The sequence below is a fragment of the Oryctolagus cuniculus genome, chromosome 1, assembly GCF_964237555.1.
Source record: "Oryctolagus cuniculus chromosome 1, mOryCun1.1, whole genome shotgun sequence".
Lineage (NCBI taxonomy): Eukaryota > Metazoa > Chordata > Mammalia > Lagomorpha > Leporidae > Oryctolagus > Oryctolagus cuniculus.
Window position 1 is genome coordinate 167,417,976 of NC_091432.1, and position 26,862 is coordinate 167,444,837.

A 26,862-nucleotide genomic window follows, 5' to 3' on the forward strand; every position below is an offset into this window, starting at 1 on the left:
TTCTCCTGGTCTCCCATGGGGTGCAGGGCCCAAGCACTTGGGCCATCCTCCACTGCACTCCCTGGCCACAGCAGAGAGCTGGCCTGGAAGAGGGGCAACTGGGACAGAATCCGGCGCCCCGGCCGGGACTAGAACCCGGTATGTCGGCGCCGCAGGCGGAGGATCAGCTTATTGAGCCGTGGCGCTGGCCTAGTTCTAATAATTTCACTAGTGTATAAAATCTTCACTGCTGTAGAGCTGCTTCCCTCTCTTTTCTGTTGTTATTATCACAATCTACAACTTTGTACATTGTATACCTGTCAATATAGACTCATAGCTATTTTTTGCAGTTTCTTTTAAATAAGATAGGAAAAAAGAGAGGTTGCTAGAAAAAAATATATGGATACTGTCATTAATATTTATATTTGTAGTTACCTTTACTCTTGTTCTTTTTGTTACTCTCCACTGTCCTTTCATTTCAGCCTGAGACTTCTCTTTGGCATTTCTTGTAGTGTAGGTCTACAGAAACTTTGTTTACTGGGAGTGTCTTTCTCCCTCATATTTTAAGGATAATTTTGTTGGCTAGAGTTTTTGAGTGACAGGGGGTGTTTTTTCTTTTAGCACTTTGACTACGTCTTCCCATTTCTTTTTGACTTTCATGGTTCTTGATGTGAAATTATCTGTTGACTTTATCGAGGATCCCATGTACAATAAGTGGATTATCTCTTTTCTCATTTTCAAGATTCCCATTTTTTCCAAGATTTGATTCTGTTGTGCCTTGGTTTGGATGTCTTTGAGTTTATCCTGCTTGTAATTTATTGAGCTTCTTAGATGCATAGATTTGTGTGCTTAATCAAATTTGGGATGTTTTGGTCTACTTTTTTAAAATTAATTTATTTATTTGAAAGGCAGAGTTACTGAGAGACAGAGAGAAAGAGAGAAAGGGAGAAAGAGAGAGAGAGAGAGAGAGAGATCTTCCATCCTCTGGTTCACTCCCCAAATGGCCACAAAGGCAGAAGCTGGGTTGATCCAAAGCCAGGAGCCAGGAGCTTCTTCTGGCTCTCCCACACGGGTGCAGGGGCCCCAGCACTTGGGCCATCTTCTACTGCTTTCCTGGGCCATAGCAGAGAGCTGGATCAAAAGTGGAGCGGCTGGTTTGAAACAGTGAGAGAGAGAGAGAGAGAGAGAGAGACAGAAAGGTCTTCCTTCCATTGGTTCACCCCCAAAATGGCCACCACGGGGATCCGAAGCCAGAAACCAGGTGCCTCCCCTGGTCTCCCATGCGGGTGCAGGGCCCAAGCACCTGGGCCATCCTCCACCGCCTTCCCAGGCCACAACAGAGAGCTGGACTGGAAGAGGATCAGCTGGGACCAGAGCCCGGTGCCCTTATGGGATGCTGGCACCACAGGCGGAGGATTAACCAAGTGAGCCACGGCGCCGGCCCCCCACAATCTGAGTTTTAACAAGCTCTCCTGATAATTTTGATGAATAGTAAAAATTTTGGAACTGAAGGCTTAGGTATTTTTGAGTTCACTGATTCAGCCTAGGCTTCTCTTTCAATTAATAAGAAATTAATTCTGGGGCCAGCATTGTGATGCATTGGGTTAAGCTGCTACCTGCCATGTTGGTATCCTATATGGGTGCCAGTTCAATCACTTGCAATCCAGCTTCTTACTAATGCACCTGCAAATGTAGCAGAGGATGGCCCAAGTGCTTGGGCCCCTGCCACCCATTTGCGAGACCTGGATGGAGTTCCTGGCTCCTGGCATTGGCATAACCCAGCCCTGGCTCAATAAGATCTCTGTGAGTGAGATCCCAGTGGAAAGAACAGGTCTTCAAAGAAGGAGGTACCTTTCTCTGAAGGGAGGAGAGAACCTCCACTTTGACTATGACCTTGTCTAAACAAGATAAGAGTCGGAGAACTCAAGGGGCTTCCATAGCCTTGGAAACTCATGACTGGTGCATAGGGAGATTACTGATGCCATAAACAGGAGTGTCAATTGGTAAAGTCAACAACAGGAGTCACTGTGCACTTACTCCTCATGTAGGATCTCTGTCCTTAACGTGCTGTACATTGAGGCTTAATGCTATAACGAGTACTCAAACAGTATATTTCACTTTGTGTTTCTATGGGGGTGCAAACGGTTGAAATCTTTACTTAATGTATACTAAACTGATCTTCTGTAAAAAAAAAAAAAAAAAGAAATTATCAATTCCCAACTTGACTCTCACTGGGATTAAACATGACAATAGGTCTGATCTGATTTCATCATTTAAAAAAATCATCTATTATTTTTCACTTTATGTTTCTGTGTGGGAGCAAACTGTTGAAATCCTTACTTAATGTATACTAAGCTGATCTTCTGTATATTAAGATAATCGAAAATGAATCTTGATGTGAATGGAAGGGGAGAGGGAGTGGGAAAGGGGAGGATTGTGGGTGGGAGGGACGGTATGGGGGGGAAGCCATTGTAATCCATAAGTCGTACTTTGGAAATTTATATTCATTAAAAAAAAAAATAAATAAATAACCCAGCCCTGGCTGTTGCAGCCATTTAGGGAGTGAATCAGTGGATGGAAGCTCCCGCTCTCTGTCTCTGTCTCTGTCTCTGTCTCTCTTTCTCTCTCTCTCTCTCTCTCTCTCTCTCTTCCTCTTTGTGTGTCCCTGTCTCTTTTACTCTGCCTTTCAAATAAATTAACAAATCTTAAAAAAGAAATTAATTTTAGTTATACTTTCATTGAACTCCTACTGGATGCTAAGCACTGATATTGCAATTATAAGATACTCTCTCTGGGGGCCAGCGCTATGGTGTAATGGGTAAACCTGCTGCACACCAGCATCTGATATGGGCAAAAATTCAAGTCCTGGCTGCTCCACTTCCAATCCAGCTCCCTGTTAATGCACCTGGGAAAGCAGTGAAAGATGGCCCAAGTGCTTGGGACCCTGCACCCTTGAGGGAGATCTGGAAGAAGCTCCTGGCTCCTGGCTTCAGATTGGTCCAGCTCTGGCCATTGCAGCCATTTGGGGAGTGAACCAGCTGATGGAAGATGGATCTCTCTCTCTCTCTCTCTCTCTCTCTCTCTCTCTCTCTCTCCCTCTCCCTCTCCTTGCAAATAAATACATAAATCTTTTTTTTTAAGATACTCTGTTTGCTGTAAATGAGAGGACACAGATCCTGCCACCACTGAATCACAAAATGTTATTAGAGAGACTGCAACACAGACTATAAAACAGTATATATGCGGCCGGCGCCATGGCTCACTAGGCTAATCCTCCACCTGGGGCGCTGGCATCCCGGGTTCTAGTCCCAGTTGGGGCGCTGGATTCTGTCCCAGTTGCTCCTCTTCCAGTCCAGCTCTCTGCTGTGGCCCGGGAGTGCAGTGGGGGATGGCCCCAGTGCTTGGGCCCTGCACCCTCATGGGAGACCAGGAGGAAGCACCTGGCTCCTGGTTTTGGATTGGTGCAGCGCGCCAGCCATAGAGGCCATTTAGGGGTTGAATCAATGGAAGGAAGGCTTTTCTCTGTCTCTCTCTCTCTCTCACTGTCTAATTCTGCCTGTCCAAATAAATAAACAAACAAATAACAACAACAAAAACAGTATATATGCAAAGTTGTAGTTGTGGGTAGTTGTTGTCAAGGCTTGGAAGAGGATTTTTGGGCATAGGAACTCATCCTAAAACTGGTACAGTATAAGCATTAGTTCCAGACTTCTGTGGGAAAAAGCCCTTGGATCCATGACAGTTTGAACAAAGAAAATGGTGATAGCAGAGTCTGTGGAAGTGTCGTCTTGGGAAAGTAACTATCTCTGTGGATCTGGAAGAATTCATTCCTGCTTTGGTCCCTAAATCCAATGCTCTGTGACTGAACCAAGGAGGCATTTGTTTTTAGAAACATGGAAATATTTGTGGAAGCAATTACAAGGTAAAAAATATGTCATTTATCACTTAATGTGAAGGGAGAATTTGTGAATGGCTTACAATATGTGTAATGGACACTTTAAAATAGAAACAGAAATAGAGAAAAGTGTACTATACTCCCATTTGCTGTGAATCCAGCTTTTGAGCTGGTTGGTGTAAAGGCCAAATGAGGTGTAGACTTACAGTCCTTGCCCAGAGCCTTGCTCTTAGGAGACCTTAATAATCTCATGCAATGTGTTTTTTTTTTTTTTTTTTTGTGTGGTTTGCTAATACAGAACTATTCAGGGATATGTAGCTCTAGTTTATTTAAACTGAAACAATACAAAGGTACCACAGCCAATCTTTTTTTAAAATTTTTTTAAGATTTATTTATTTTATTTGAAAGTCAGAGTTACACACAGAGAGAGGCAGAGAGAGAGAAAGAGAGAGAGAGAGAGAGATCTTCCATCTGATGGTTCACTCCCCAAATGGCCGCAATGGCCCGAGTTGCGCCGATCTGAAGCCAGGAGCCAGGAGCTTCCTCTGGGTCTCCCACGTGAGTGCAGGGGCCCAAGCACTTGGGCCATCTTCCACTGCTATCCCAGGCCATAGCAGAGAGCTGGACAGGAAGTGAAGCAGCCAGGTCTCGAACCGGCACCCATATGGGATGCCAGCGCTCCAGGCCAGGACATTAACCCACTGTGCCACAGCCGCCGGCCCCTTCTGTTATTTATTACTGTGTAACAAGCTACCCCTAAATCCATGGTTTAAAAGAGTAACAATCATTTACTTGGTTTGTGGATATGCAATTTGGTCAGGGCTTAAAGGGGAAAGCTCATCTGGGATCCATATGGGGATAGCTCCATCTGGGCATCAGCTATGGTGGCTCCAAAGAGTGGTTGGAGGCCAGCTGGTGACTGGAATCATCTGAAATCTCCCTACTCTGGCAGTTGATGCTGGCTGTCAGCTAGCAGTGTGTGTGTGTGTGAGAGAGTGTGTGTGGTCCCTGTGCCCTGTGCCCTGTGCCCTGTGCCCTGTGGCATGGCCACCTCATGCTAGCAGACTTCTGATGAACTTTTTGTTGAAGGTTCAGGGTTCTATACATGTACGTTCATACATTTTTATATACTAGATTCAAAAAATTTGTGGAAAATAGAATTAAAAGAAAAGTTTATTTTGGTACAGAAATTATTTATTTATTTGAAAGGCAGTTACAGTGTGAGAGAGGGACACAGAAAGGTCTTCCCTCCACTGGTTCATTCCCATAATGGATGCAACAGCCAGGGTTGAGCCATGCCAAAGCCAGGAGTCAGGAGCTTCTTCTGGGTCTCCCATGTGGGTGCAGGGGCCCAAGGACTTGGGCCATCTTCTACTGCTTTCTCAGGTGCATTAGCAGGGAACTGGATGGGAAGTGGAGCAGCCAGGAGTTGAACAAACAACCATATGGGGTGCTAGCACTGCAGGAGACTACGCTACCTGCTATGCCACAATGCCAGTCACTGTGCAAAAATTTTGAAATTCATGTATAATTTCTTCACAATATGCACTTTGCATGAACTTTGGAGACCTTTTGTGTGTATACATACATACATACAGAGTGGGACGGGAGACAGAGAAAGAGTTTCTATTGTGATTCTGCATTTATTGTCTACATCACTTTAAGCAAGTCACTTGTTTTTTCTGAGCCTCAGTTCTCAAATTTTAAGTCAGGATTTGTTTTGGAATTGCCCAGAAAGACCTTGAGGCAAGGTTTTGAGTGCAAGTAGTTTATTTGAAAGTTAATCCCTGGACATTATCAGAAGGGAGTTGGGGAGTGCTACAGGGGAGGGAAAGTAGCCAGCAAGATTCTTAAACAAGTCACCAGTGTGGGCAACTGGAGCTTATTAAACCCGCGGGGACCCCTGGGGGAAACAGTGTAGAATCTCCATTCTAGCGTTGTCTCACCCAAGAGTTTCAGGAACTGGGCTATTTATGTATCAGCTCCCATAAGTCATTAGCTGAAGACTTTGGGGGTCTTCATTCCCGATCTCTGTTGGTTTGCTGAGTTTCCAGGCAGGTGGGAGGATCCCTCGGGTACAAAGATGCACGTGCAGGTGAAAGACAATTCAGCAGGTTTGCCTTCACAATAATAAGAGCTGAAAGGATATAAACAGGGCATTCGTAATTAACTAAGCATCTTTGAAGATTATTTAGAAGCGTGAAATAATTCAGTTTTCCGCCAGACGTTAGAGTGCAGGATGGGAGAAGCATGGCAAAGAGGGAAACGTGCAGTGAGGCCCGCGGAGCAGGAGGGTCGCACTCGGCATGGTGCGCAGTGAACACAATGGCAGGGCAAAGCGAGGTGTTTCACAATAAATAAGTAAAGGCCGGCTTGCGAACACCCGAGTCCACTGCCAGCTTCGACATTTTCCTCGAGTCTTTCCCCGGGTCTAAGAACCGCGCGGCACCAGCTCCCGGGGATATAGCGGCGGCTAGGGGGCCTCCAGCCGGCAGCGTGCCCACCTCTGGCTGAGGGGAAGGGGACAGCACCATCCTCACGCCTGGGGTCGCACATCGAAGGCACCCACCCCCAACCTCTCGCTCCCCTCAGCTCCCACTCCAGGGGGTAACGCCGAAGAGACTCCCGGGACCTGGGAGCCGCCCTCCCGCGCTCCCTCCCGCTGCGCGCTGTTGCCGGGGTCCGGGCACCGCCCTGCTGCACTACGGGCCAATGGCAGTGCGGCCTAGGCACCGCCCAACTACAGCTCGGGCCAATGACGGCGTGCTATGGGTACCACCCTTATTCTGCGCGGACCAGTAGTAGCGTGGTGCGGCGCAGGGGCCGCCCCCAGCTGGGTGGGGAGGCGGGGTGGTAGCCACTAGCTCCGCCCCACTCCCCTCTGACCCGGTGTCTTGTCTCTCCGTCTTCCTGTTCCAAACCACGTGGACGCGCCGGGGCTGCGGGGCTGCGGGAGGCATCTAGGGCCGCCACTGCCGCTGTCGCCTCTGCCACCGGGGTCGCGACCCCGGCTCTGGTCTGAAGTCGCCACGCCCGGGCCTCCGGTGCCTCTGAAGAGGGCGAGCACATGGCGACCCAGACGCACTCCCTCAGCTACGCGGGGTGCAACTTCTTGCGCCAGCGTCTGGTCCTTTCCACCCTGAGCGGGCGCCCAGTCAAAATCCGAAAGATTCGAGCCAGAGATGACAACCCGGGCCTCCGAGGTAACTTGGGGCAGGCGGGGGGCATGCCCTGGGGGCCGGCGCGCGGGGGTCCGTGGGGAGGGCTGGCGGCGCGTGGTGCCCTCAGCCTGAGGCGCCGGGATGGTGGGGGAGGCGGGGTCAGCCCGGAGGGGTGCGCTCAGCTGCGCGCTGCGCTCGGCGGCTCTCGGGCGCTGCTAGTAAACAGCTACACGTTTTCCAGCATTCCGTGGTGCAACAGAGCCCAGGCATCGCCCCCTTGCTTCCCTTCAGCCCCTTTTGCTCTCGCCGTAAACCTTTCAAAAGAGGAAAACAGTTTGTTGGACGGCATGTGGCGAATGCGCCACGGGGAGACATTGGCCGGGACAAGTAGCACTGATGGGGTCCCGGCCCTGTCCCGACGTAGTCTCAAGTAGCTGACTCCTTCGACGCCGGCTATCTCCGTCGCCATGCTTTCCTGGCTGCCCTCACACCTCTCATTGAGTGTGGATGAAATTTTTTTAGAAATACTGCGTTTTCCCCTGTGACTTCGATTGACGTGTTCAGGACAGTCGCATTGGGCCTAATTGCTTTGACTTCAGAAAAAGGTTGAGGACAAGTGGTCGTCTATACGCTTTCAAGCTCACTTTTTGCCCTACAGAGGTAGACAGGTTTAAAATAAGCCCCATTAAAACACACACTGCATTAGATGGCACTGGTTTTCACCTGGTCTCATGGAATAAGACGTGCTTTTGAAAGCTTCTGTCTGCTTATCTCAAAATGGGAGAGTCAGAGAAGAAAGGAAAAACCTGTCTAAGTTGAAAGAGAGGGTTTACAGTCAACACTGAAAGCTTCCTAGGTTGTGCTGGTGGGTTTAATTTTGCACCGTCTCCTTGATAGGTGGCCAGGACATGTCATCACCTATCAGGATGCATACTCTGAAGTGTTACATTTCTGCCTCTCTTGAATAATGAGTTGTGGCACAAGGGGTGTGTGTGTGTGTGTGTGTGTGTGTGTGTGTGAGAGAGAGAGAGAGAGAGAGAGAGAGAGAGAGAGAGAATACCAGGTCTTTGGAGATAGGTTGGGAAGCAGCGAATCAGAATTAGGTGCACTGATGAGAAACCTGGTAACAGAGGAAAAGCTTGCTTGCATGGTTCCTGTCCTCACTCAAATTAAGGAGAGATCACTAAATGGTTTATGCTGAAGCTCTAATTCTCAACATCTGTTTCCCTTATTTTCAGTGTGGCCCTTGAGCGATGTAGTTGCTTGATCGTTCTGTTCTGTGGCATTCTCAGCTCTCCCCTTCACCCCCAGAGTAGCCTAGAGAATTTGCCACTAGCTGGGTATGTTCAGAAGACCAGCTTCTATTGTCTATGATTATGGGTTGTAAGCTTTTTTTTTTTTAAAGATTTATTTATTTTAAAGAGTTACAAAGAGAGGTAGAGGGGTGGGGGGGTTCTGTCTTCTACTGGTTCACTCCTCAAATGGCTGCAACAGCCAGAGCTGGGCCCCTTCAAAGCCAGGAGCCAGGAGCTTCTTCCGGGTCTCCCACATGAGTGCACCCAGGTGCATTAGCAGAGAGCTGGATTGGAAGTGGAGAAGCCAGGACTTGAACAGGTGCCTGTATGTGATGCGGCATTACAGGAGGAGGCAGCTACTGGCTCCCCTGCAAGGCTGACCTCTGTGAACATTTTCTTTGCCACTCAAATACGAGTTTTTCCGAAGAACACGACTTGACCATTAAACACTCTCCTGAAAGGGTGTCAGTCTGGTACCGACTGGGGTGGAGGGGTGGGTAGTACTACTTGGCAGATGTGATTTCTTTTTTAAGATTAATTAATTTATTTTTTAAGGAATACAAATGTCATAAGTACAGCTTTAGGAATGTAGTGATTTCTTCCCACCATACCTGCCCTCCCACCCTTCCTCCTCCTGCCTCTCCCATTCCCAGTCCCATTCTCCATTAAGATTCATTTTCAATTAACTTTGTGCACAGAAAACCAACTCTATACTAAGTGAAGATTTCAACAATTTGCACACATACTCACACACAAAAAAACTTTGAGAACTAGTTTTATAGTTAACTCTCATCATATAACTCATTCAGGACAGAGGTCCTGCATTGGGAGTTAGTGCATAGTGACTCCTATTGTTAATTTAACAATTAACACTTTTTTTTTTTTAAAGATTTATTTATTTATTTGAAAGAGTTACAGAGAGAAGGAGAGGCAGAGAGAGAGAAAGAGAGAGGTCTTCCATCTGCTGCTTCCCTCCCCAGCTGGCTATAGTTACACCCATCTGAAGCCAGGAGCCAGGAGCTTCTTCTGGGTTTCCCACACGGGTTCAGGGGCCCAGGGACTTGGGCCATCTTCTGCTGCTTTCCCAGGCCATAGCAGAGAGCTGGATCGGAAGTGGAGCAGCTGGGACTAGAACCAGTGCCCATATGGGATGCTGGCACTGCAGGTGGCAGCTTTACCCGCTGAACCACAGCATATGCCCCCAACAATTAACATTCTCATGTATGACGTCAGTGACTACCCGAGGATCTTGACGTGAGCTGCCTAGGCTAGGGCAGCCTTTTGAGTCCACAAATTCCATCAGTTTTGAGATAAGGCCATAAGCAAAGTGGAAATTCTCTCCTCTCTTTAGAGAAAAGTACATCCTTCTTTGATGGCCACTTTACACTGGGGTCTCACAAGAGATCTGCATGTAGAACATTCTTGGCCGTAGTGTCTTGCTTTCCATGCCTGAAATGCTCACACAGGCTTTTCAGCCAGACTAGGAAGCCTTAAGGGCTAATTCTGAGCTCAGAGTGTTACTTAAAGCGATTCTCAATCTGAGTCTGCTGTGTGGACTGCTATCCGTGTTGGAACATTTTCTCCTTTTTAATTCTATCTATTTTTTTTTTTTTTTTTTTGACAGGCAGAGTGGACAGTGAGAGAGAGAGAGACAGAGAGAAAGGTCTTCCTTTTGCCGTTGGTTCACCCTCCAATGGCCGCCGCGACCGGCGCGCTGCGGCTGGCGCATAGCACTGATCTGAAGCCAGGAGCCAGGTGCTTCTCCTGGTCTCCCATGGGGTGCAGGGCCCAAGGACTTGGGCCATCCTCCGCTGCATAATTCTATCTTATTACCAGACACTTGATCCTATTTATATGATCACTTTAACAGTGAATCCTATCTATATGTTCACTTTAACATTTAATTTGATCACCTTAACGCTTAAGATGGCATTTTTACCGCCCAGCTTAATGGGATTTGGGGTCTCATGTAAGTCTGTAGGAATGTATGCAGAACTATACAGCTTTATAGTTATAAACTTCCTCCTTCCTCTCTTATTTTTTTGAGATCCATCCTCAATTGACTTTATACACATATGAGTAACTCTGTGTTAAGAGTTCAACAAAGAGTACGAAGAAAAAAAGTGAAAAAAAAAAATAAAGAAATGTTCCTCAACAGTTAAGACACAGGCAGCTCAAGTCATCCCTTCTCGAAGTGTCAATTTCAGTTCTACAGATTTTATTTTAGGTGCTCCATTAGTTCTCAAAGATCAGGGAGAACATGTGATATTTGTCCCTTTGGGACTGGCTTATTTCACTAAGTATGATGTTTTCCAGATTCATCCATTGTGTTGCAAATGACTGGATTTCATTTTTTTAAGCTGCTGTGTAGTATTCCATAGTGTACATGTCTTATAATTTTTTTATTTTTTTGACAGGCAGAGTGGACAGTGAGAGAGAGAGAGAGAAAGGTCTTCCTTTGCCATTGGTTCACCCTCCAATGGCCGCCGCAGCCAGTGCACTGCGGCTGGCGCACCACGCTGATCTGAAGCCAGGAGCCAGGTGCTTCTGGTCTCCCATGGGGTGCAGGGCCCAAGGACTTGGGCCATCCTCCACTGCACTCCCGGGCCACAGCAGAGAGCTGGCCTGGAAGAGGGGCAACTGGGACAGAATCCGGTGCCCCGACCGGGACTAGAACCCTGTGTGCCGGCGCTGCAAGGCGGAGGATTAGCCTAGTGAGCCGCGGCGCCGGCCTGTCCTATAAATTCTTTATCCAGTTTTTGGTTGACGGGTTTTGGTTGATTGCATGTCTTCGCTATTGTGAATTGGGCTGCAATAAATGTGGGGGTGCAGATAACTTTAATTTACTGATTTTATTTCCCTTGGGTAAATTCCCAGGAGTGAGATGGTTGGGTCATATGATAGATTTTTGAGGTATGTCCATACTGTCTTCTTTAGTGGCTTTACCAGTTTACATTCCTGCCAACAGTGGATTAGGGTACCTTTTTCTCTACATCCTGACCAGCATTTGTTGTCTGTTGATTTCTTGTATGAAAGCTATTCTACTGAGATGAGATGAAATGTCATTGTGGTTTTGATTTGCCTTTCCCTGATGGCTAGTGATCCTGAGAATTTTTTTTTTATGTGTCTGTTGGCATTTAGATTTCCTCTTTTGAAAAATGTCTGCTTAGGGGCCAGCGCTGTGGCATAGTGGGTAAGGCCGCTACCTGCAGTGCTGGCATCCCATATTGGTGCTGGTTCGAATCCCGGCTGCTCCATTTCCTATCCAGGTCTCTGCTGTGGCCTGGGAAAATACTAGAAGATGGCCCAAGTGCTTGGGCCCCTGCACCCAGGTGGGAAACCCAGAAGAAGCACCTGGCTCCTGGCTCCGGATCAGCGCAGCTTCGGCCATTGTGGCCAGTTGGGGAGTGAACTAGCAGATGGAAGGCCTCGCTCTCTCTCTGCCTTTCCTTCTCTCTCTGTGTAACTCTGACTTTCAAATAAATAAATAAATCTTAAAAAGAAAAAGAAAAATGTCTGTTTAAATCCTTGGCCCATCTCTTAACTGGGTTGTTTGTTTTGTTGTTGAGATTCTTGATCTCTTTGTATATTCTGGGTATTAATCCTTTATCAGTTGCATAGTTTGCAAATTATTTCTCCCATTTTGTCAGTTGCCACTTTCCCTGTTTTTTTTTTTTTTTTTTTTTTTTTCAATACAGAAGCTTCTCAATTTGAAGTAATCCCATTTGTTAATTTTGGCTTTGATTGCCTGTGCCTGTAGGATCTTTTCCAGGAACTCTTTGTCTATGCCAGTGTTTTGCAGGGGTTCCCCAATGTTCTTTATTAATTTGATGCTATCAGGTTGTAGATTTAGATCTTCAGTCCATGTTGGATGGATTTTTGTGTAAGGTGTAAGGTAGGGGTCCTACTTCATAATTCTGTGTGTGGAGATCCAATTTTCCCAGCACCAACTGGTGAAGAGACTGTCCTTGCTCCAGGGATTAGTTTTAGCTCCTTGATCAGATATGATTTGATTGTAGATGCTTGGATTGATTTCTGGTATTTCAATTCTGTTCCATTGGTCTGTCCATCTGTTTTTGTATCGGTACCAGGCTGTTTTGATTATAAATGCCTTGTAGTATGTCTTTAAATCTGGTATTGTGATGCCTCTGGCTTGGTTTTTTGTTGTATAAGATTGCTTTAGCTATTCAGGTTTCCTGTGTTTCTGTGTGAATGTCAGCATCATTTTTTCTAGATCTGAGAATAATGTCTTCGGTATTTTGATTGGTATTGTATTGAATCTGTAAATTGCTTTCAGAAGAATGGACATTTAGGTGATATTGATTATTCCAATCCATGAACATGGAAGATTTTTCCATTTTTTATCTTCTGTTTCTTTCTTTAATGTTTCATAATTCTCATTGTATAGATCTTTGACATCCTTGGTGAAATTTATTCCAAGGTATTTCATTTTTTTATAGCTATTGTGAATGGGATTGATCTTAGAAGTTCGTACTCAGCGGTGGCATTGTCTGTATACAAAGACTGTTGATTTTTGTGTGTTGATTTTATATCATTTTCCCAAACTCTTCTATGAGTTCCAGTAGTATCTTGGTGGAGTCTTTTGGATCCCTTTTATATAGAATCATGTCATCTGCAAATAGGGATAGTTTGACTACCTTCTTCCCAATTTGTATCCCTTTGATATCTTTTTCTTGCCTAATGGCTCTGGCTAAAACTTCCAGGACTAATTGAATATCAATGGTAGGAGTGGGCGTCATTGTGTGGTACTGGATCGCAGTGGAAATGATGCCAACTTTTCCACGTTCAGTAGGATGGTGACCATGGATTTGTCATAAGTTGCCATGATTGTGTTGAAGAATGTTCCTTCTAAACCCAATTTGCTTAGAGTTTTCATCATGAAAGGGTGTTGTATTTTATCACAGGCTCTCTCTGTCGAGATAATCATATGTTTTTTGTTCTTCAATTTGTTGATGTGATATATTACTTTGATTTGAGATTGTTGAACCATCCCTACATAATAGGGATAAATCCTACTTGGTCTGGGTGGACAGTCTTTCTGATGTGTTTTTGGATTGGATTGGCTAGAATTTTGTTGAGGATTTTTGTGTCTATGTTCATTGGAGAATTTAGTTTGTACTTCTTTCTCTGTTGCATCTTTTTTAGGTTTAGGAATTAAGGTGATGCTGACTTTGTAGAAAGAATTTGGGAGGATTCCCTTCCTTTCAATTGCTTGAATAGCTTGAGAAGAATTGCAGTTGGTTCTTCTTTAAATGTCTGGTAGAATTCAGCAGTGAATCCATCTGGTCCTGGGCTTTTCTCTGTTGGGAGGGTCTTTATTACTCATTCAATTTCCATCTTGGTTATTGGTCTGTTTAGGTTTTCTGTGTCTTCATTGCTCAATTTAGGGAGGTTGAATGGATACAGGAATCTATCCATTTCTGCTAGGTTTCCCAGTTTGTTGGCATACAGCTCTTTGTAGTGGTTTCTGATGATTCTTTTTATTTCTGTGGTGTCTGTTGTTACATTTCCTTTTTCATCTCTGATTTTATTGATTTGGCTTTCTCTCTCCTTTTTTTGGTTAGTTGGGCCAATGGTGTGTTAATTTTGTTTATTTTTTCAAAAACACCGGCTCTTCATTTTGCTGATCTTTTGTATTGTTGTTTTTTTTTTTTGGATTCAATTTTGTTGATTTCTTCTCTAATTTTAATTATTTTTTTGTGTATATTTTGTGGGAGGTGTAACTGTGAGAAGCTTGTTGGCTCTTCTCTCCAGGAGCTTATCAAATAAATAGGAGGAGCTTGAGTGTGGTAAAAGGGTTCAGAGCAGAGGCTTTCCTGAAAGCTGTGAAGGAAGACTTTCAAGATCTCCTTCTGATCTGGAGTTAAATTCAGGTTAGTGGCTATGATCATCACTGAGGTGAAAGAAACCTTTCTTTTGGCCGGCACCGTGGCTCAACAGGCTAATCCTCCGCCTAGCGGCGCTGGCACACTGGGTTCTAGTCCCGGTCAGGGCACTGGATTCTGTCCCGGTTGCCCCTCTTCCAGGCCAGCTCTCTGCTATGTCCTGGGAGTGCAGTGGAGGATGGCCCAAGTGCTTGGGCCCTGCACCCCATGGGAGACCAGGAGAAGCACCTGGCTCCTGGCTTCAGATCAGCGTGGTGCGCCAGCCGCAGCGCGCCGGCCGCGGCGGCCATTGGAGGGTGAACCTACGGCAAAGGAAGACCTTTCTCTATGTCTCTCTCTCTCACTGTCCACTCTGTCAAAAAAAAAAATTTATTTTTTTAAAGATTTATTTATTTATTTGAAAGTCAGAGTTACAGAGAGAAGAAGTAGAAAGAGAGAGAGAGAGAGAGGTCTTCCATCCACTGATTTCACTCCCCAGTTGGCCTCAATGGCTGGAGCTGTGCCATTCCGAAGCTAGGAGCCAGGAGTTTCTTCTGGGTCTCCCATGCAGGTGTAGGGGCCTAAGGACTTGGGCCATCTTCTACTACTTTCCCAGGCCACAGCAGAGAGCTGGACTGGAAGTGGTGTATCCGAGACTCCAACCTGTGCCCATATGGGATGCTGGCACTGAAGGCGGTGACTTTACTTGCTATGCCACAGTGCTGGCCCCACCATTCTTAAGTCAAAAATATTCTTCTTTTTAAATTTTTGTTGTTGTTGAAGTAAAATCCTTGAGAGAGAGAGAGAGAGAGAGAGTAGGAGATAGGTCTTTCATCTGCTAGTTTACTCTCCAAATGAACACAACAGCCAGGGCTGGGCCAGACCCAAGATGGGAGCCAGGAACCTCATCCTGGTCTCCCATGTGTGTGGCAGCGTCCCATGTACTTCCACTGCTTTTCCAGACACATTATCAGGGAGCCTTGTCAGAAGTGGAGCAGCTGGGACTTGAACTGTTGCTCCGACGTGGGATGCCAGTGTCAGAAGCAGCAGTGTAAGCAGCTGTGCCACAATGCCCACCCCATGAAGTCACATCCTTAGTTTGTCATGGTTATAGTAGCTTGGTGGCTAAGTTTGGTCTAGTTTTATACCTCAGTTTGAGTACTGATTCCGCCTTTTGGACCTTGGGCAATTTAACATTTCAGAGCCTCAATTTTTTTTTTTTTCATTTCTAAAGTGCGACATGTACTCCTTGCCTCTTAGGGTTATTGTGAGGGCTAAATAAAATACTTGAAGTGTACTGAACAGTGCCTGCAAATAGGAAGAATAAGTGCTAACTGGTTTTACTTATTATGTGGCTTCTGTTTACTGGATATACTTCTGTTTTCTGGCATCCTAAATCTTATCCTGCTTCTGTGTGGACATTTTTTCAGCTACATAAGAAGAATTATGCATTCTCTTTATCTATTCTTTTTTAGCCTAAAGTTTTCCTTTTAGGTTATCCTTTCCTAAAACGTCTATGTATATAACACAGTGGTTCTCATCCAGGGGCTGCTTTACTCCCCAGGAGGCTGTTGGCAGTGTTTGGAGATGGTTTTAATTTGTCAAAACAGTGTAGGGGGTGCTATTGGCATCTGGTGGATGGAGCCTAAGCAAACTACCAACTGTCTATGATATCATAGGACACAGCCCCTGCGGCAAAGAATTTTTCCATTCAAAATGTCATCAGTACTGATGTTGAAAACCTCAATTTACTGGATTTTAATAGTATATCTTTTTCTTTCCCTTGTATCCCTAATGATTCAGAACAGCAGCATGTCATACTGAGAAAACTGTGCAGAGATTCAGAAGTGGATGAAGCATAGGTGAAATTCTCTGACTTCAGGCAAATTTCTTAAATAAAACTGCCCCTTCCCAAGGGAGAGAGAGAGTTTTTATTCTCAACTGCAAAGAAAGATGAGTTGGAAATGATTTTAATAAATATGCAGTCACAATTATAATTAATGCTTCTCTGCTGAAGAACATGGACAGTTATTATGTCTTATTCTATTCTTCCTGATAGAAGGAATTGAATTTTTCATGTGCTTTACTGAAGGTAAAAAAAGCCAAGATACAGTAGACTAAGATAGTTGGTGAACTTGAGCCTCACTGAGTGGCAGAGCTGGAATGAGAAGGCAACCAGTTCAGCTGGGAGGCTTTTCTCCTTCCTGCTCTAACTGAAGGATGGACATGGTGTTTCTCCTCAGTATTGCAAAGCAGCTGTCCCAGGTGTGTTTGTCTCTGCATTTTGGGGGGCTGTAACTTGCAGGGTCTGGTGACTTAATAGTTTTGGCAGAATGTGAGGTCTAATTAGGAAAGAAGTTCATGAAAATGATAATTGTTTAAAGGAGAACTAGCAGAAATGATGGATTTGGGGAAGTGTGCTACTTTAGTAGTAGTTAGAAGACAAGAATGCTGCCACCTGGGATCCAGAGCAGCTCCCATGATTAAGCCTCAGCTCTTCCCCCAGTGTGAAGTCAGAGGAGTTTCTGGTACCATAGCGGTGCTACGGCATGGCTTAAGCATGTATGATTCTGAAAAGGGAGGGTTGAATAATCTTTTTTTTGGATTGATTTTTTGGAAGGCAAAGTGACATAGAGGGAGAGGCAACAGCCAGGACTGGGTCAGGTGGGAGCCAGGAGCAAGGAGTTTCCTTGGGGTCTCCCACATGGGTGCAGAGGCCCAAGCCTTTGGGCAATCCTCCACAGCTTTCTCACATGCATTAGCAGGGAGCTGGATTGGAAGTGGAGCAGCCTGGACAGGAACCTGTGCCCAGATGGGATACTAGTGCTGTAGGCTGTGGCTTTACTTGCTGTGCCATAATGCTGGCCCCAAAGGGAGTCTTAATCAAACATGTCCTTTAAAGTGTGCTGAGGAAGCATGCTATGTAGAGGTCTTTTGAAAGATAAAACATCCTTTTGTAAATGATATGTTGTTTTGGAGATAAATAAGGCTGTTCATAAATAGGACCTTAAAAAAGGCAGATGTGCCTGTGTTTTTTCCAATATAATCTGGGACTCAGAATTTTTGATAGACAACTAGATTTGGGGAAGGCCAGGTGACTAAATGTAGATTGAATATTGTCTTGTTGATTAGAAACCTACCTTCTTGTGCCACTATTAACTTTTTTTTTTTTTTTAATTAACTAATATATTTGACATGGACAGAGAGAGATTTTCCATCTGCTCGTTTACTCTCCAAATGCCTGCAACAGTCAGGACTGGGCAAGGCTGAAGCTGGGAACTCGGAATTTAGTCCAAGTTTCCCACCAAGGGTGTCAGGGACCCAAGTACTTCAGCCATCTTCTGCTGCCTCCCTCAGTGCACATTTGCAAGTGGCTGGATTAGAAGTGGAGCTGGGACGCAAAACCAGGAACTTTGATTTGGTTGCCCAAAACAAAACTTATCTTTAAAGACAAATTCCAAGAATCCTGATGTTCTATTTTCAAATCCACTGTTGCTTGGAAGCTGTGAAATATTTTCTAGGTAGAATAATGTGTATTTTAAAACTGAATTTTCATTCTGAGATAATTATAGACTCATTGTTAAAAAAAAGCAATGCAGAGATCTTGTCTATTCTTTATCCAGTTTCATCCAGTGATAATATCTGGAAAAACTATAGTAAGTACAAAATCATAGCCAGTATATTAATGTTGATACAGCAAAGAAACAACATGTCCATCACTCCAGGATTCCTCTACTGCCCTCTTATAGTCACACCCACCTTCCTCCCTTCACCACCTTCTCCTTAACCCTTGACAATCACTAGTCTCTTTTCCATAGCTGTAATTTTGTCATTTGAAGAATGTTATGTAAATAGAATCATATAGTATGTAACCTTTTGAGACTTTTTCATTTAGTGTGATTGGTTCTCTATCTAAGTAGCTTTTTTTTTTTTTTAAAGATTTATTTTATTTGTTTGAAAGACAGAGTTAGAGAAAGAGGTAGAGACAGAGAGAGAGAGAAGTCTTCCATCCATTGATTCACTCCCCAGATGGCGCAACGGCCGGAGCTGGGTTGATCCCAAGCCAGGAGCCAGGAGCTTCTTCTGGGTCTCCCACGTGGGTATAAGGGCCCAAGTACTTCTTCTACTGCTTTCCCGGGCCATAGCAGAGAGCTGGATTGGAAGAGGAGCAGCCAGGACTAGAACCAGCACCCACATGGGATGCCGATGCCTCAGGCCAGGGCTTTAACCCACTGCGCCACAGTGCCATCCCTTTTTGTTTTTTAAATCATTTGTTCCTTTTTATTGCTGTGTAGGATTCTATGATATGAAAGTACTTAAGTTTGTTTTAGCCAAGTACCTGTTGAGGGACACCTGGATTGTTTGCAGTTTTTTCTGTTACTAATAAGGTTGCTGGGACTATAAAAAGATTTTTATGGGAGCATGGCTCCCTTTTCTCTTGAATAAATAACTGGCCAAGGCTGTAGTTGCTTTGTTGTATGGTAGCTGCATGTTTATTTTTTAAGAAATCAGTTTTGAGGCCAGTGCTGTGGCGTAGTGGGTAATGCCAATGTTGGAGCCTCTGCTGCTCCATTTCCAATCCAGCTTTCTGATATGTCCTGGGAAAGCAGTAGAGGATGGCCCAAGTGCTTGTGCCCCTGCACCTGCGTGAGAAACTCAGCGAAAGCTCCTGGCTCCTGGCTTTGGATTGGCCCAGCTCTAGCTGTTGTGGCCATTTGGGGAATAAATCAGCGGATGGAAGACCCCTTCCTATCTGTAACTCTGCTTTTCAAACAAATAAATAAATCTTTAAAAAAAATAAAAAGTCACCATTTTTCCAGTGTGCCATTTCATATTCCCACCAGCTTTGTATGAATGATTTGCTTTCTTCCTGTCCTGACCAGCATTTGGTATTGTCACTACTTTTAATTTTAGTCATTCTGTTAGGAGTGTGGTGATTTCTCTTTGTGATTTTAATCATGTATTCCAAATAATGAATGATGTCTTCAGTGATCAATGTTTGCATGTCTTTTGCCCATTTGCTAATAGAATTGTGTTTATTGTTGTGTTTCCTTTGAGAATTCTTTACATATTTTAGACCTTTGCCAGACAATGTGGTTTGTGGATATTTCTCCCTGTCTAGCTTACCTTTTCATTCTCATACCTTTTCATTCATTCATTTCTTTCGCAGACGAAATTATTTTATTTTTAATGAGGTAGGATTTATCAGTTTTTCCTCTTCTTACTGTGCATTTGGTTACAGTCTAATTGGTTACAGTCTAAGAACTCTGCCTAGACTGAGAGCCCACTGTATATTGAGTATCCCTAATTTGAAACCTGAAATGCTTCAAAATGTGGAATTTTGAGCATTTACATGAAACCACCGTGGGGAAATCTCACATCTAATCTCATATGACAGACCATAGTGAAATGCAGGTGCATTAAAAATATTGTATAAAATTACTTTCAGGTGATGTGTATAAGGTATATACAGGGCCGGTGCCGCGGCTCAATAGGCTAATCCTCCTCCTTGTGGTGCCAGCGGAACGGGTTCTAGTCCCGGTCGGGGCGCCGGATTCTGTCCCGGTTACCCCCCTTCCAGGCCAGCTCTCTGCTGTGGCCAGGGAGTGCAGTGGAGGATGGCCCAAATGCTTGGGCCCTGCACCCCATGGGAGACCAGGATAAGCACCTGGCTCCTGCCTTCGGATCGGTGCGCTGCACTGGCCGCAGTGCACCGGCCATGGCGGCCACTGAAGGGTGAACCAACGGCAAAGGAAGACCTTTCTCTCTGTCTCTCTCTCTCTCTCTCACTGTCCACTCTGCCTGTCCAAAAAAAAAAAAAAAAGTTATATACAGATGAGAAATAAGTGATTTCATCTTTAGGTTCCCTCCCCAAGATACCTCGGTATGTGTGTGTCGATATTCCAAGATCTGAAATAATCTGAAATCCAAAACATTCTGGACTCAAGTGTTTTGGATAATGGATAGTGTATTTTATTAAATGTATTATTGTTTTACATTTTAGTTATTGAAGTTAATTTACATATGAGGGGTAAGGCTTAGGTCAAGGTAATTTTTCCTCTCATGGATGTCTAATGGCTACAGTATCACTTTATTGAAATGGCAGTGTTTTTTCTATTTAATTGCTTTTGCAACTTTGTAAAAAAAAAATCATAGGTTTGAGTCTCTCTTTGTGTTCTTCATTCTGCTCTGTTGATCTGTGTGTCCCTTTGTGACCACCACAGTCTTGGTTACTATAGCTGTATAAGAAGTCTTGAAGCTAGATGGATTAATTCCCCTCACTTTATTTGTATTTTTCAGACCCATTTTAGCTATTCTATTTCCTTTGACTTTCCATATAAATTTTACAATAACCTTGTATCATCTGTAAAGAAATATTGCCAAATTTTTGGCAATAATTATATTGAACTTGTATATCAGTTTGGGTATTATGATATTTTTATTATGTTGAGTCTTCTAATTCATGAATATGGAATTTTTTTAGTTTTTTAGAATTTCTTTCGTTATTGTTACATAGTTTTCAGCATATGAGTTCTTTTTTTTGTTTTGTTTTGTTTAAAGATTTATTTATTTATTTATTTGAAAGTCAGTTACACAGAGAGAGTAGAGACAGAGAGAGGTCTTCCATTCAATGGTTCACTCCAATTGGCCGCAGCGGCCAGAACTGCGCCAATCTGAAGCCAGGAGCCAGGAGTTTCTTCCGGATCTGCCATGTGGGTGCAGAGGCCTAAGGATTTGGGCCATCTTCTACTGCTTTCCCAGGCCATAGCAGAGAGCTGGATCGGAAGAAGAGTAGCCAGGACTAGAACCGGTACCTATATGGGATGCTGCCGCTTCAGGCCAGGGTGTTAACCGCTGCGCCACAGTGCTGGCCCCCAGATTTTGTTAGATTTACACTAAATATTTCATTTTTAAAATACTTGAAATGATATAATATTTTAAATTTTTGCTACCATGTGTTCATGTTAGTATATAAAAGTATAATTTATTAATTTAGTTTTTGGTGTATTTATTTCCTGCAACCTTACTGAATTGACTTATTTTATGAGTTATTCATTTTGGGGAATTTGCTACAAGACAGTCATCATCTGCAGTAAGAGTGGGGAGAACAAACATTCTTTCCTTGTTTTATATCTTAAGGGAAAAGTATCCAGTATTTCATCATCAAGTCTGTTTTTTAAAATTTATTTTCATTGTATTTGAAAGGCAGAGAGGGAGGGAGAAAGGTATCTTATATTCATATTGGTTTGCTTCCTAAATGGCTACAACAGCTAAGGCTGGACCACACTGAAGCCAAGACCCCAGAACTCAGCCTGGGTCTCCCACTAGTGACAGGAACCTAAGCATTTGAGCCAACTCCTGTTGTTTCCCAGTATGCACATTAGCAGGAAGTTGGTATTGGAAGTGGAGCCCAGACTTGACTCCAGACACTCACTCTGATATGGGAATGTAGATATTCCAAGTGACATCCTAACCATTGTGCCAAAGGACTGCCCTTGCACATTTCTTTGTAGATAATTTTTATTGAGAAAGTTCCTTTTGTTACTATTATTCTAAAAGTTTAATTCATGAGTGTTGTATTTTGTCAAATGATTTTTTACCAATTGATGGGTTCTTTTTAGCCTGTTAATATGGGATATTTTGCTGGCTTTCAAGTATTGAACTAGCCTTGAATTTCTAGAATACACTCCATTTGGTCATGGTTTTTAAATCTCTATGTATTGCTGAGTTGCATTTGCTAATATTTTGAGGATTTTTTGGTGTATTAATGATTATTATTTTATTTTTTAAATAAAACCAAATGGGTCAATTTAAATAAGTTCCTCTGTATACACATTTATTTGCTACTGAAAATTGAAACAGCATATCAAAATTTCTTTTTATTGCTATTCAAACATTTGAAAACCAGAATATCTAATTGCATGCCCTAATTATTATGCTCTAGACAGACCATTCAGTGTTTTCTTTAATTCCTTTTCCACAAGTTGTTTGCCCCTCAGTTATTGGTGCTGGGTTTCATCTCACTGCCTTTAGTCTTCTAAAACACATGGAGATGCTTGAAACTTATTGGTGCTGCCTCTCTGGATCAAATCAAAAAGACAAAAACAACTATAGTGTATTGGAAATTATTCAAATATATTCAAACTATAGATCCGTATAAATTACTGGTACTAAGATAGGAAGAGGAAGACAACACAACTAGTATCATATGTTATCAAAGTTATTGTTGTACAAATTCATTTTAGCCTAGAATAGTTTATGTCTACCACATAAAATTACCAGCAAGAATAGTAAGATCAGGCATATGCCTAACCTGACTGTTTGTCATAGTCCATTCCTATCCTGACATTCTTGGAAGGATCCCATCCATGATAGAGGCAGGAACTGCAGCGACACCTGCAGTTCTGGCTGTCACACTTCTTGGTCCAGTCTAAACTCCGTTAGGATCACTGTGTCTGTGTTCTCTTTGAAGCTGAGAATATCTGTATGTAGAAAGGTTTCTCAGCTTTGCTGGCCTCTCTTCCCACTCAGGTAGGAATGGCCTTTCCCCTCTCCTCCTTTCTGGCCTCCAGAACACCTCTGTCAAGCTGTTGAGGTGGGTCTTCTGGTACAGGGGAAGAGAATTTGGCAGTAGGGTTGAGTGTCAAGAGGCTGAATCCTGAGAATTTTCTTCTGTGGACATCCCAAAAGACTCTGGGTTCAAGTTGGGTTATGCTTTTGCGGTAGGTCCATGGCAGTCTAATGATACTACTTAAGTATTTGAATCTCAGGTAAGGAGTGCTGGACTTTCTCGTTACTCTACGGTAGCCTGGAAAGAACTAAACAGCCGTGTGAGACACAGGAAATGCAGCCTCCAACACAGAGAGGTGAATTGAGCCAGCTTAAAAAATAAGCAGTATCTTGTCTTCAAATCTGGTTTTGGTTCAAAGTGATACTGATTTAAGATATATTGGAAGTGTTTTCTCTTTTCTGGAAGAGATTGTATACAATTGTTTTTAATTCTACTTGAAATGTTTTTTATAATTCTCCAATGAAATCATTTGGACCTAGAAGTTTATTTTGGGAGAATTTTTCTTTTCTTTCTTTTAAGATTTATTTATTTGTTTGAAAGGCAGAGTTACAGAGAGACAGAGAGAGAGAGAGATAATCCATCTGCAGATTCCCTCCCCAAATGCCTTCAATGACCGGAGCTGGGCCAGGCTGAAGCCAGGAGCCGGCAGCTTCTTCTGGTTCTACCAGTTGGGTGCAGAGGTCCAAGCACTTGGGCCATCTTCCACTGCTTCCCAGGTGCATTAGCAGGGAGCTGGATGGGAAGTGGAGCAACTGGGACGTGAACCAGCACTTAGGTGGGATGTCGGCATCTCTGGCTGCGGTTTTACCCATTATATCACAATGGAAATGTTCTGTTGAAATAGGACAAGAGAGGGATTATTTCCTCCCAGTGTGTTCATGAGGAAGAGGACTAGGACTGAAGAGTGTGGCTATGAATGGGAAACTTGAAAACCAGTAAAAACCAGCATAAATCAGAGAATTAGGTTGCCCTTTATTGATTATATTTCTTTTACAGAGTTTTATGTAAGCATAGTGAAATATTTAGGAAATGTTGAAGGTATGTGACAGAAAAGTTTTTTTAATGTTATAAAAATAATATGCATTTGTCAGGGGAAACAATTATTTTGAATTCAAATTTAAAGTAATCCATGCAGATTGCATCCCATATTGCCCCTGTCCTCAGAAACCACAGAACTTAACTGTGGGCTCTCATTAGTCGTATTACAAACAAGCAGTCTGCCAGACTTTTTTTCCGGATGTTTAACAAAAAACATTACCATTACCAGGCATACTGTGGCTTGTATTTTCACCTTGACAACTCATGGTGGACATTATCACATGGCAAGACACATGAGTTTTCTGACATGTTCTTAAAATAGCTGCAGAGAGTATTTTACAATATGGGCATGTTCAAGTACTTAGCCATTCCTTTCAGTGTAGTAGCTATTTAAGTAATCTTCACTATTTGTTATTATAGATAAAGCAGCATTTTTTTTGTAGCTATATCCTAGCATAGTTCTGTTCTTATAAGAAAGTCTTAGATATGAAGTTATTGGATCAAAGACTGTGCTTTAAAAAAACAGGGAATGTGAGGTCAAATCGAATTATGTGAAATTCTTTTGCGGTAGTCTCCTTCATTGATTTTCTTCTTTGTATTGGTACCTTCTGTTGCTTTTATTTCTTCTTGAGATTATTTTAATGGCACTTCTTACACCATGGTATGTTGGTGAGGTGATTAGGTTTCTTTGTTCTTTTCCTGTTTTTAAACACCTTTTTTTTTGGTGCTGGATTTTTGGTGTAACAGTTAAAGGCACTGCCTATGATGCCAGCATCCCATATGGACACCAGTTCCAGTTCTGGAAACCCCCCTTCTAATCCAACTCCCTGCTAACGCCTTTGGCCTTTGGAAAAGCAGCAGAAGATGGGCCAAGTGCTTGGGCCCTTGCTACCCACAAGGAAGAGCTGGCTCTTGGCTTTCGTCTGGCTCAGCCTTGGCCATTGTGACCATCTGGGGAGTGAATCAACAGATGGAAGATTCTCTGTGTCTCTCACTCTCTCTCTGTCACTCTGACTTTGAAATAAATGAATCTTTAAAAAAAAAAAAACACTTTTTTCTGTGGGATTTTTCATTTTTTAAAATAAAGTACAACCATATAAAATAATGTACAAACCAACTTGATGAATTATTACTCAGTGGACATACCCATATAGCTATTACTCTACCCTATCCCTAAAACTTCCCTCATCTTTATTGCTTTTCATTACCTTTCCCTCCATGCCCACGATAAGCATTCAGCTGACTTTTAGTTTATTTATTTTTATTTATTTGAAAAGTAGAGTGACAGGGAGTGCACACATGCGCTTCATCTTCTATCCACTGGTTAACCTTCCAGACACCTACAGTAGTAGCCTGAGGTAGGCCAGGCCAAAACCTCCATTTGAGTCTCCCATGTGGGAGGCAGGGACCTGTGTGCTTGAACTATCATTTACTACATCCAGGTTGCACATAAGCAGGAAGCTGGAATACAAAGTGAAGACAGGGCTTGATTTCAGGCACACTGATATGGAATGCAGGCATCCCAAGCAGCAGCTTAACCCACTGTGCCATAGCAGCCCCCTCTGAATTGACTTAACACCATAGAATAAGTTTCTAAAATGTTAACTATAATTTATATAAATAGGATCATGCAGTGTGCATTTTTTTGTGTGGATAAAGAGGAATGTAATATTCTCCTTAACCTTATAGATGCTGTTTTATTTTCTCTCATTTTCTTTTCTTTAAAGGCAGAGTTGCAGAGAGGGAGGGAGAGAGAGGGAATAAGAGAAGGAGAGAAGGAGGAGGGGAGAGAGAGAGAGAGGTATCTTCCATGTGCTGGTTCACTCCTCAGATGGCTCCAAGGGCTGGGGCTGTGCCATGCTCAAGCCAGGAGCCAGGAGCTTCTTCCAGGTCTCCCATGTGGGTGCAGGGGCCTAAACAGTTGGGCCATCCTCTGCTACTTTCCCAGGTGCATCAGCAGGGAGCTGGATCTGAAGTGGAGCATCCAGATCAGGACTCAAACCAGTGTCCATAGGGGATATCAGCGTTGGCATTGTAGGTGGCGGCTTTACCTGTCCTGTCACAACACCAGCCCCAAAGCTGCTGTTTTAAATATAAGCTCTTCATTGCATTTAGTAAACTCGCTTATGCTTATTTTACAACAGAGTTTTACTGAAAAATAGAAGTTGAATTTTATCATAAATATTTTAATACTAATATAGTTGCTGGAAATTTCCCCGTTTTTTATAATTTTTTTATTTTATTTTTTTATTTTTGACAGGCAGAGTGGACAGTGAGAGAGAGACAGAGAGAAAGGTCTTCCTTTTGCTGTTGGTTCGCCCTCCAATGGCCGCCGCGGCCGGCGCGCTGTGGCCGGCGCATTGCGCTGATCCGAAGCCAGGAGCCAGGTGCTTCTCCTGGTCTCCCATGTGGGTGCAGGGCCCAAGCACTTGGGCCATCCTCCACTGCACTCCCGGGCCACAGCAGAGAGCTGGCCTGGAAGAGGGGCAACCGGGACAGAATCCGGTGCCCTGACCGGGACTAGAACCGGTACTAGAACCGCTGGTGCCGCAAGGCAGAGGATTAGCCTATTGAGCCATGGCGCCGGCCTCCCCCTGTTTTTTACTTGTATACTTAATATTATATTTAAATATGTTGTAGTTTTCCTTATGACTTATCTGCAGCCCATTCTTGAGATATACTGCTCTTAATCATGGTATATAATTTAAAGATGTATTATGGTCTCTTTTCTTAGGTGTTGCTTAGGAATTTTTGTCAGTTCTAATTAAACTTACTTATAGTTGAAAAGAATTTCTAGTTGGTCCTTAATTGTTTTGTTATAGCCATCTTTACGCATTCTTTTTTGTACTTTGCAATGTGTAATATAAGAATTTCTTCTTTGAATGTTTGGGAAAAAATTTCCCAGTGACTTCATTGGTGTTCTTTTCTGTTTATCATGTGATACATCTGCTCATTCTAAATCCTCAGTGACTTGCTCTTGCTTTTCCTTTTCTTGATTACTAAGATATTTAGAGTAGAAAGACTTTCTTTGGCAGAT

General features: G+C 43.4%; 1 protein-coding gene and 1 long non-coding RNA gene across 3 annotated transcripts in view; one reads left to right on the forward strand and one right to left on the reverse strand.

The window, feature by feature from the left end:
* Nucleotides 1–5,046: 5,046 nt before the first annotated feature.
* Nucleotides 5,047–6,523, reverse strand: LOC108176539 (uncharacterized). The gene is made up of 3 exons (XR_001793205.3): nucleotides 6,379–6,523; nucleotides 5,821–6,011; nucleotides 5,047–5,276 (listed from the first exon to the last, which is right to left on the reverse strand). It is a non-coding gene; the product is annotated as an uncharacterized lncRNA (long non-coding RNA).
* Nucleotides 6,524–6,742: 219 nt separating this feature from the next.
* The window catches only part of RCL1 (RNA terminal phosphate cyclase like 1), an 89,072-nt gene continuing 68,952 nt past the window's right edge, over nucleotides 6,743–26,862 (forward strand). For both annotated transcript variants that reach the window (XM_051846120.2, XM_002708109.5), the window contains exon 1: nucleotides 6,743–7,077. In XM_051846120.2, coding sequence (XP_051702080.1) covers nucleotides 6,942–7,077 — 136 coding nt within the window. In that variant the 5' untranslated portion in view covers nucleotides 6,743–6,941. The remainder of the gene's footprint in view (nucleotides 7,078–26,862) is intronic.